This window comes from Accipiter gentilis, chromosome 11, assembly GCF_929443795.1.
Source record: "Accipiter gentilis chromosome 11, bAccGen1.1, whole genome shotgun sequence".
NCBI classification, from domain to species: Eukaryota; Metazoa; Chordata; class Aves; order Accipitriformes; family Accipitridae; genus Astur; species Astur gentilis.
The window spans coordinates 16,172,859-16,183,720 of NC_064890.1; the positions used below are offsets into that span (position 1 = coordinate 16,172,859).

The following is a 10,862-nucleotide window of genomic DNA, read 5'->3' on the forward strand; positions in this document are numbered from 1 at the left end:
GATAAGCTAAATAAATTATTCCGTCCTAAGGACCTGAGTGAACTCTGTCAAAATCAGTGAAAAAAATCCTATAACCTTCAGTCAGTTGGACAGTATCTTACACAGTAGGTAACAGCACCAGACCGGCATCTTTAATTAAGGCAAAAACTTCAGTCCTCATGACAGTGAAGTTTCCCATTTCAAATGCAATACAGGCTTGAACCTAGATGATATTGATGTTCCAGTCCAAACCAGCAAAAAAGCAGGTTTGTATTTACAAAGACATATGCCATTTGTATGTCAGATTGGCAACTCCACAAGCTGAGAATTATGCGTGTGTTTAAGTGGCAAATCAGACTGATCTGCACCTCCTCACACCGAAGTATTGATTTCTATTTACACTAATGCTTAGGCTCAGGCTGTGATTTGACAAGTCACACTTTTATCGCTACCCGTCCTCATTCTCTCCCCTTCCATTCGCCAGCCTAACGCAGGAGGTTGGCACTTCTGCCCACATTACTGACAAAACTTTCCTATCAAGCCATGGCCCCAACTTATATCAACCTGAATGAAAGGCACTGTTGCCAGCGCACAAGGCCAGTAATGTTTCTCAGAAGCTCTATTGCTTTTCTAAAGTGAATGTACATTTTATGTAAAAAGTAAAAGTAAAATATTCTACCTGGGACTGGTAAGTGAGCTTTCAGCTAATTTTTATGCATAAACTCATACCGCAGAAAAGTTGGTATAAAAAATGATAGCAATGCAATTTTTTTTCCCCTCAAGACAACATCTCCACTGTGAAGTTTGAATATAGATTCTCACTCAACAGAAATGTGGGCTTACATTATTTTTTGAACCTTCTCCAGCTCTTGTCCATACAGGTATTTAGAAAAACAGTCAACAGTCTTCCAGTTTCCTTTCTAAATATGACATTTCAGCTGGAATTAATTGTGATAAAATACAATGCAGTGCACTTATTCTTGGCCTGCATATTTCTTCAAGGCATGGTTGTATTTGTTCTTAATTTAACTGGCACAAAATATTCAGTTTTTCCTGAAAAACAGCATTTCACACAAAGCCTAGAGTTACACAGAATGGCAAGAGGTAACACGCAGAAGGCATTTAAATACCTTTCTCAGTGGGTCAGGCGGTATGTGCTTCTTAATTTACTCTCTATGTATCCATCAAAATGAAGGATACCAAAATAATGGATTTTGCAATGAAGCTAAAATTCTGTACAATTTTGTACTAATTCAAGCATCTGTAAGTAATGCAACTAGATGTGCTTATCTTCTTCCAGTAGAATGAAGAAATTGTATTTTTGTATGCATTTTGAATATTACTGTTCTGTCTTTGCATGTCAGGTACTCAATCTGGAGACGTATTTTAAGTTTTTTACCCTTTTAAAAAGCTCCATTTTAAAAGTAATTGTTATCTATTAACTAGAAAATAAAGTTGTGCATACCAAGAACATGCTCCGTGGCATCCACGTTTGCTTTTTTTTTAAACTCTTCTCTTTGTGAATTCTTATTATGGGGAAATAAAGCATATTACGCAGGCATCAGCATCACGTGTCCTATGGGTCTGCCTTCTGAGGAACAACAAAGACAAAAGGGAAAATCTGTTCTGTCTGCCTTGCGGGGATAAGGCAAGAAACACTAGGCTTAAATGCCAGCTTTTAAACGTTAAGGTAGTAAAGATAATGAGAGACGTTGTAGGGACACAAGATCCCAATCCTGGAGGCTTTTAGAGAGACAGTCCCTAATCTGAAGCGCATGGCATAGCGCTGCCCCTACCTGAGCTGAGGATTGCGGAGGGACGGCTCGAGGCCGCTTTCTACCCTATAACCTACCATTTAATCGTATTTTTATTTCTTTTCTTTCTTCTGTGCTGTAGAAGCACTCTATAAAGACAGCATCCCACTGCATTACATAGGATTCACAAAATGCCGAGTTCCTGGAAACGACACAAAGTAGTCTCTTGAGGCAGTGAGCTCTACTGCTGTGAAGCCTTAGGGAGGACCACTGGAGGCCCACTGTTCCATCAAGTCACTGGCACTGCTACAGGGGCGATTCCTGCTACGGGAATCAGCCGTTTCCACGGTGAAACGGAAGGCTGACCGTGAGCTGCCGAGGGAGCCCAACGTGGAGCCGGATTCGCCCAACTTCTCGGAAGCCCGCACCTCACAAGCCACCCTCCCAGCACGCCCGCAGGCAGGGCTGCCGCGGCTCCTGAGCGGAAAGCCCCCTCTCGTCGCCACTTCCACCCTCCTGCGAGAAGCCGCGGGAGGCTCCTGCCTCCCATTTCCCCCTATTCCTCCCTGCCGCGGGCCCGAAGCTCTCCCCGCCAGAGCGCCTCCGAGCTGCGCCCCGAGCGGCTGGATGCGGCTCCCAGCGGGGCAGGAGCCCCGCCGCAGCCCGGGCAGGAGCCCCCGCCAAGCGCCGCCCCGCCGAGGCCCCCCGGGGCCTGACCGGAGCGCACGGAGCCTCCCCGCCCCACCGGGCCAGTGCGCGGGAGGGCCCGCTCTCCCCGCCGCCATCTCCGCCGGCTGCCGCCGCTCGCCGCAGCGCGCAGGCGCGGCACATGCGGCACTACACCCCCCAGGGGGCAGCCGCCGTCCCGGCAGGCGCTGCGCGGCGGCCGCGCCTTCCTCCCCGGCCTCGCCGCAGAGCCCGTCGGGAGCGTGAGTCCCGCTGCGGCGCGGCGTCCCACCGCCCCGCCGCGCTCCCCGGCAGGGGCTGCGGCCGCGCTCCTTGTTGTCCCGCGGCGGCGCGGCCGCCCCGCGGGGACGCGGCGAGCGCCGTACCGCAAGCGCTTCCCCCGCTGCGCACTTTTTCACGCCGCCCCCTCCCCCTCGCCCGTCTCCCGGCCGCTTCCGCTTCCGGCCGCACCCTTCCGCTCCCACAGTGCCCCGCGCCGAATCATGGACCACAATGGTGAGGAGGGGAGAGGCCGGGAGACCCATTTATACCCGTCCCCGCCTGGGCCCTCTCCGCGCTACCGGGCGGGCGGAGGCCGCGCGTGGGGCCGCCGGCTGCGGGGCGCTGCCAGGGTAGCGGCGGGATGCGGCCCGGCGCCCGGTAACGCCGGCGGGGCCCGTGTTCGCCGCGGTTCCCCGCGGCCCGCGCGGCGGGGCCTGCTCTCTCCCCTCAGCGCCGGGGCTCGCGGTCCCCCGCCCCGCCCCCCCCTTCCCCCCCCCGCCCCGACCGCCGCGCGCCCTCCAACGGTGGCGCGCGGCGGCCCCACCTTCACCCGCTCCCGGCACGGCGGCGCTCGGCCCCTGCCCCCGCTCCGACGGCGGGGGGGAGGCTCAGCCGCCGGCCTGAGGGGCCGCTCCGCCGTCTCCCGGCCCCGGCCGGGCTGCGGAGCGCGGCGGGGCCTGGCGCAGCGTCAGGCGCGGCTGCTGGCGGCGGAGGCGGCGGCTGCGCGGTCCCGGGGCGGCCTGCGGTAAACAGTCCGGTGTGTACGGAGCCCGTGGGCCTGCTGCAGGTGGATGCAGCCTGTAGCGCTTGGGGGAGGCGGCGGCGAGGCGCTCGTTTGCCCGCTGCGTTTGCCGATGGGCGCCGATAGTGCGTTTTCTGGTCCCGTAGTCGCGCTCGGGAGAGGAAACTTTCTCGTGAGCTTCAGTGTGGTTTTGTAGCTTGGATGCTTTGCTGGTTGGCGTGCTGGCGTCGTCTGATGAATGGATGAGTGGACGCGGGGGTTTTGCTAGGGCTTGGGGGGGGTCTCCTGCCCCTTTGCAAAGGTTGCATTATAAATTTGTATGTGTGAGATACAATCTTTCGGCTGTATTTATGAATTTTAAAAAACTTGAAATGCAAAAATAAAACTTAAGTAAACTTGAGGAAGGTGATGGTTCAGGAGGAGGATGTGTCACCTCTAATTAGAGCTTCTCTGAGTAGTCTTAATAATTTTGGTATGGTTTTTGGGTTTTTTTCTGGACTTAATCCTGCTAGTTATGCTCTCACAGACTGGAATGTATTATCCTTCCGTGAAACTTGAATGACTAATAAACTTGCTAGTTTGGATTAGTTGAGCAGCTAACTCATGTAAATATTCCTAGCTTGCAAATATACATGGAAGAAAAACGTCAGAACTTAATTGTTTCCTATTGGCAGCTCAGTGGATTAAATAAGACACAAGAGTTTGTTTAATTTGTTTTAGTTATTCCTGTTTGCAAGTGGATTGAGGTCCTGCAGAGGCTTTTTCTGGTCTATGGTGTTGTGGTTTTGTGTATCCTGGTAAAAAACCACAATTTCCCAACAAGTGGAAAATAGACAGCTTTAGCATTATTATCGCTGATGTTCGAGCCCAGCAGCCTCAGGGGTGTCGTGGTTGTGTTTGCTGGGTCATCTGTTTAGCCAACAGGACAGCCTAAACAAAAGCAAAAAATGAACAAAAGTAAAACCAGGCGTTATTGGTTTTGCCCTTTTACATACTGCCTTTTACAGTGAAATGGGTCAACCACTGCGCTAAGAGGAATTTGATCTATCAGAGGAAATTGAGGGCTCTTGATTCTGAGGTAAAGTGACTGTCAGGGCATAATCCCAATTTCAAACTTTGTTGCAGTTCCTAGTTTTGGTGGTAGCTGCTGAATAACTTAGAGCAATCCCTTTTTTCCTTTTTTTTTCCTTCTTGTTTTTCCTCCTACTTGTGTTGTGTGGGGTGGTTATAGGCTTTGAGGGACGGTAGTTTGTGAGGCATTATGCAGAGTTGCACTAATAGGGCCCTAATTTCAGTGTCCACATGCTACCGTGCTGTAATCCTTTGGGGCCTCAGCGATCATTCCAGGCTGCAGTGCCAGTGGAAGGGCAAGGCTCACACTGTAACAGCTTGTGGCACGCCCCTTTGAGGCTGAGCGTGTGCTGCTTTGAAATGCCTGTCAAAATGGCATTTTGAATTAAAGTCAGAGTGAGCTGGGTAGACTTGTGAGGGACATAACTTTATTTTTGTATGAATGAGATGCTGCGCAGTGGTTTAAGGTAGACTCGCTGCAAGTTGAGGAAGTTGTACCCTCTTCATTGGTGTTGCTTGTTGCAGTAGCCCCTCTAGATTATCTCTTTGAGCCTCTGTCTACTGGTGCATGTGTCAGGCTATTTCTTGCTTCCTTTCCCCTGGTACTCAGATTTAAATCTGGTTAAAGGGAATTCTGTATGTAGTGGGGAACAATAATTTTTGGTTTAGCAAGGATACTACTACATGTTCTTCAAGTGCTGATATTTTTGTGATACTTTATGCGAAACATCTAAGTGATATGTCAAGATGCTGAGTTAATATAGAAACTAGTTTCCTTCCAACTTCAGTAAACAGTGTACATAAATTGTAAAAATTACCTTGTCTCATAAGAAATTCTATGTTGTCCAGGTTGTACAAACAATTGACTCTTCAGTACTATTCACACTGTGAGAGAAGTGATACAATTAATGGGGTTTTTTTTCCTGTTGTGGAGAAATGACAGAGTGGCTAACTTATTTTTAAAAATAGCTTTAATTGTAGAACTAGATTTCCTAAAATCAGAGTCATTCCCAATACAGTTTTGTGACTTGAAGAAATTGTATGTGAAGATACTTATTTTCTAGCGATTAAACTTTGATATGTTGTATGAGTCTTAAACAAGCTTTAAAAATTATTTTTCTTAAAACTCTTCTGTTAATGCTTAGCCTCTTTAGAAACTATTAGATAACCGAAAAATAATGTAAACTTTTTTTTTTCACAGACAATGATTTGCAAGGAACAAATAGTTCAGGATCATTGGGTGGTCTTGATGTTCGTAGAAGAATCCCTATAAAGCTTATCTCAAAACAGACAAATAAAACCAAACCTGCACCTCGAACTCCAAGAAATATGAACAGGATGCCTTCAAAGACACAAGCTGGTGATGAAGGTAAATTAATATAAATACTAGCCCTGTAGTAGGGAAGGGTAATATTCTGCAGCATTGGTCAAGACCTTATTCGGTCTTGGAGGCTTAAGAGTCCAAGGTTCTGTCCAAGTGCAAAACTAGTTTCAAATTTCTGGATACTGCTGCACTATACGGATTAAATAGTGCATATTCCCAAAACAGATTGTCTTACTATTTTGACTGTACCTTTCTGTAGAATGGGCCCACCAGATGGGAAATGCTGTGGCATTTCTTGATGATTTCAGTATAGAATGATGCATGCGCCTATTAGCAGCTGGTGTCAATTAGGAAAGTGTCGTGGTTGGCCTGTGTCTTTCTTCTCTTTCTTCTTTCCACAGAAGAATTTGATTATAACAAAGAGGAGCGATACGAATGCAAAGGAGGTGAAATGTTTGGCAATCAAAGGAGATTCCCTGGACCCATCTTTTGGGACTATAAGGTAGTCATGGATGGGAAGTCGTGAATCTTGTCTCTGTGAATCATACCAAACTGTAGGTAGTCCTGGTAGATACTTTCTTAAATAAAAGTGCTTCCGTTATTTTTGACTGGCTGAAAATACATCCTCCGCTTTCTCACATTTGTGGTGCCCTTGCTTCCTTCTCAGCTAATTCAGAAATAATGGGTGTTTTGGTGATAATTGAAATCAGAAGCTTTAGTGATGTTGGGTTTTGTTCTCCCACTCCCTTCTCTATCCTATCAGATAAACTTGCTGGGGGAAAAGGATGATACACCGGTCCATTTCTGTGATAAGTGTGGATTGCCCATCAAAATGTATGGACGCATGGTGAGTGAAATTATCAGTGGAAGATGCAGCCGTAGTTTCCCTTTAGAGTAAAATTAGGTTTTACTATGTCTCCGAGGTCTCTAGAGGTTACCGATTTCAGCAGGCCTCTGAATAAACAGCAGAAGAATATCAGGATGGAACCAGGGGCCTTCCTTGCTGAAGTGTTTTTGTTCCATCTGTCTAACTGATCTCAGTTTCCCCCCCGATTTAATAAAGTAAGCTTGAAAATGTTAAACAAAAAATGTGAACGCAGTCACCAACAAAAAAGCTCTTCAAGTTCAGTGGCTTTTCACCTTACACCACTTACCGTTAAAAATATGCTCTTTATCTCAGTTGAAGACTTGCAGTGAAGTTAGAAAACACTGTTCACTTTTATGTCCCTTTAAAAGTAGTGTAACAAAATCTCTGAGATTAATTTAGATTTCTAAGTGTGATGTAACAGGCTTCACGATCTGACTTAATGACAGTTAATGCTTTTAAAACTTCCCTTCCTTGCCAGCAAGACAAGGGTAATTACATTGCATATGCAGCTTCTGCGAATGTTCGGTGTTGGTATTATTGCAAGACTTAAACTTTTGCCTATGTTTTTGCTAACACTTAAAAAACCCCAAACAAACCTACCCCTAAAAAACCCAAACTCACCACAAACTGTTTTAGAAAGTTTCTATGCAAAGGTGCTGTAAACAGCTAACTACCACTATGCCTGTTCACCTCATAGGTAACTTAGTTACTTTTATTATTATAAATTGTGTGCTGGAGGGGGGAACTGTATTCTGCAAAATGACATAGATACTTATGTATGATGTCTGACCAGAGCCATTTTTTCTCTCTAGATCCCTTGCAAGCATGTTTTCTGCTATGACTGTGCTATACTACATGAGAAAAAGGGAGACAAGATGTGTCCAGGGTAAGTTATCTCAAGATTTGTTATTAAAGGAAATGTAGGAAAGTAACTTAAATATCTTATTTCAGATACTGTATTAACATGGTTCTGATTTATGTATGTTTAGCAAAGGCAGGAGAGGACTCTCTACTACACCACTTGATTATAGTTTCATATCCCATATTTTGGGATTGTAAGACATCAGTGTTTACTTTGCTGTTTAAGTATTTGGGGTGGGTAACCTGTTGTTGCTCTAATATGAAAAAGAATAAATGGCAGTTTGATTTACTTAGAGTGACTCTCGGTAAGTCAATGCACAGAAGGAATTTGTGAGAGAGAGTGATGCTATTTATAAATTTCCACCTTGTGAAATTTTTATGTTCTTTCATAGTTGTGTTTGGAGACTTAAAAACTAGATAAACTTCAAAGGCAATGAAATGTTTCTTTCACTGCTACAGTGGGGAAAAAATTGTCAGTTCCAATTTGGGTAATATGGTAAACTGGTTAACTCTTAACAAAAAAGATAATTGCAGATTGAGCTCTGTTGATGACAATAAACCAATATTCTTTTCTGATTTAGCTGTAATGAACCTGTGCAGCGAATTGAGCAGTGTGTGCGAGGGTCTCTCTTCATGTGTAGCATTGTTCAAGGGTGCAAGAGAACTTACCTGTCACAGAGGGACTTGCAAGCGCACATCAACCACCGTCATATGAGAGCTGGAAAGCCTGTTACTCGTCCTCCAATTGAACCTGTACATCCTCCTATTGCCCCACCGCCTGCTGAAATTCCTGAGCGTTTCATAATGCCACCTGAGAAACATCATATGAGCCACATCCCGCCAAAGCAGCACATCATGATGCCACCACCTCCTTTGCAGCATGTGCCACATGAGCATTATAACCAGCCTCATGAAGACATTCGTGCGCCTCCTGCAGAGATGTCAATGGCTCCACCGCCACCTCGCCCAGTCAGTCAGGACACCTTCCGCATTTCAACGAGAAAACACAGCAACTTAATAACAGTCCCTATTCAGGATGATTCGAATTCAGGTGCTCGAGAACCACCTCCACCAGCCCCTGCACCTGCTCATCATCATCCTGAATACCAGGGTCAGCCAGTGGTATCGCATCCTCACCATATTATGCCTCCACAGCAACATTATGCACCACCCCCACCACCACCTCCACCAATAAGCCATCCGCTGCAGCATCCTCCCCAGGCAGCAGGTACTCCTCACATGGTATATAGCCAAGCTCCTCCACCACCAATGACCTCTGCTCCTCCTCCAATAACCCCGCCACCTGGACATATAATTGCCCAGATGCCACCGTATATGAATCATCCTCCTCCAGGACCTCCCCCTCCTCAGCACGGAGGCCCCCCTGTGAATGTAAATGCACCCCCTCCCCATCACTATAATCCTAACTCTTTGCCACAGTTCAGTGAAGATCAAGGAACTCTTAGTCCCCCTTTCACACAGCCTGGGGGAATGAGTCCAGGGATATGGCCAGCTCCAAGGGGGCCGCCTCCACCTCCAAGGATGCAAGGGCCTCCTGCTCAGGCCCCTCTTCCTGGACCACACCACCCTGATCAAGCCAGATACAGACCCTACTACCAGTGATACAAGCAGTTATAGGAATAGAGAGTGCTATGAAGAGGATAAAACTATATACAACAGCCTTTTAATTAATTGTTTTGGGGTTATTTTATTGTGGTTTGGTTTTTTGGTTGTTTTTTTTAAAAAAAAAAATACTGTCGTTTTGACTGTAAGACTTTGGGGGTTTGAATCTTAAATGATTTTTAAGCCTTGACTGTAGGACTCCGACTTCAAATATTCCATAGTGCTAAAATAAGTGGCTTAGTAGACCACGGTTGCATTTTAACAGAACTTCTATCTCTAGTGTGGCTAAATTGTCCTAAGATGAACACTTGTAATATTATTTCCTGCAGAAAATGAACACGTGTTGTACCATTCTGAATATTGTTTTTGTTAAATCCAGTGTTTAGTTTCACTTGTGATACATTTTTGTTAACCTGTGTACAATAATTAAATTGAAATATGGTTGTAAAAGTGGTGAGTTTTGATCTGAAGTCAACACTGACATAGTTTCGGGACACCATTTTGGCACTAATACTTTCCAAATGGGGGAAACTGAGGGAACTTCTAATATTTCTCTTACTAACAGTTACCATTACTTATAATGAATTCAGGCTATGATGAATTCATGGCATTAGAACATGCAGAATACTGCATTTCAGCTTTTTTTCTTCTTTATGCAGCAAGGTAAATTTATCAGAAATAACAGCTTTGGGTGTGACATGAAACCATGTAATAATATGTTGTTTGTTTGGGGGCGGGGGCTGTTCTTGGTCGGGTTCTTGGGGTTGGGTTTGGGTTTTTTTTGTTTGTTTGTTTTAAAGCTAGTTTTGATTCAGAAGGTGCTGTTTACACGTACACTACTCACTGGAGTTGAACTCAAAACTGTTGTGTTTACCTATGAGTATGTTTGTGCCGAAGTGTCTGCGAATTGGCTTGCCATGTCTGTGAGAAGCAGGTTATTTTAGGTAGGGAAGCGGTGTTTGCCTCTGTCACTTTATATACATATGTACAGTAGGAAAACATCCCATTCGGATAACCTGAAAGACATGGTCTGAAGTCCCATATGTAGGTATAAAGAAATAAAAAGCTATACGTTCTTTATCTGTTTCAATTTTGTGATACAGATTTAATTGAAGAGACAATAGTTAGATCTTTTGTTTTACTGTTTTTTTTCAAAAAGTAGCAATACAAGCAGGCCCTCAGGTCTGTTTTGGTCCCAAATTTATGCTTTATAAGTATACTTTTGAACAGAATTATAGTACACGCAAAATGAGAATGTTCTTTTTTAGTGCAGCTGGTAGCAGAACCAGAGAAGAATAAGTACTGTCTGTTGTTTGGAGTGCTTATCTTTGCATTTCTAATCAATGTTAGTGCTGAACCTTTGTTTTTTTTCAAAATGCCACATTTCTAGCAGTGGCGCTTTTGGATGAAGAAATCCTTTGGGTTTTTGCTAAGGTTTGTAATTTCCTACTGTTCTTGAATAGTCTGAACCATCTTAAAGCCTCAGTGGTAGTATTTCTTTTGTAAACCTTTTTTCCTGCCTCATAAGTGTTAAACTTACGGAAGAGCTTTGTCAGTGCAATGTTCCAAATTTTGCAGTTTTACGTATAAACTGCATATTTTTAATTACCAGAGCGAGGGGTCTTTAGGTTTACTCTCTGTCTTTGACTGCCATTGATTTCCTTGTGGCCACAGGCAAATCTTTCAGATTGC

At 45.2% G+C, this 10,862-nt stretch overlaps 1 protein-coding gene across 3 annotated transcripts; it reads left to right on the forward strand.

Annotated features, from left to right (window-relative positions):
- The first annotated feature begins 2,768 nt into the window (after positions 1-2,768).
- Positions 2,769-9,885, forward strand: CBLL1 (Cbl proto-oncogene like 1). 3 transcript variants are annotated; one of them, XM_049814209.1, is made up of 6 exons: positions 2,769-2,915; positions 5,696-5,863; positions 6,220-6,320; positions 6,582-6,665; positions 7,499-7,572; positions 8,129-9,885. In XM_049814209.1, exons 1-6 carry the CDS (start codon positions 2,903-2,905, stop codon positions 9,168-9,170), a joined length of 1,482 nt encoding a protein of 493 aa, XP_049670166.1. In that variant the 5' UTR covers positions 2,769-2,902; the 3' UTR covers positions 9,171-9,885. The 3 variants fall into 3 exon arrangements, with proteins under 3 accessions (XP_049670166.1, XP_049670167.1, XP_049670168.1); XM_049814210.1 differs by having other exon boundaries at positions 6,223-6,320; XM_049814211.1 differs by lacking the exon at positions 2,769-2,915 and adding an exon at positions 3,994-4,501.
- The last annotated feature ends 977 nt before the right edge of the window (positions 9,886-10,862 follow it).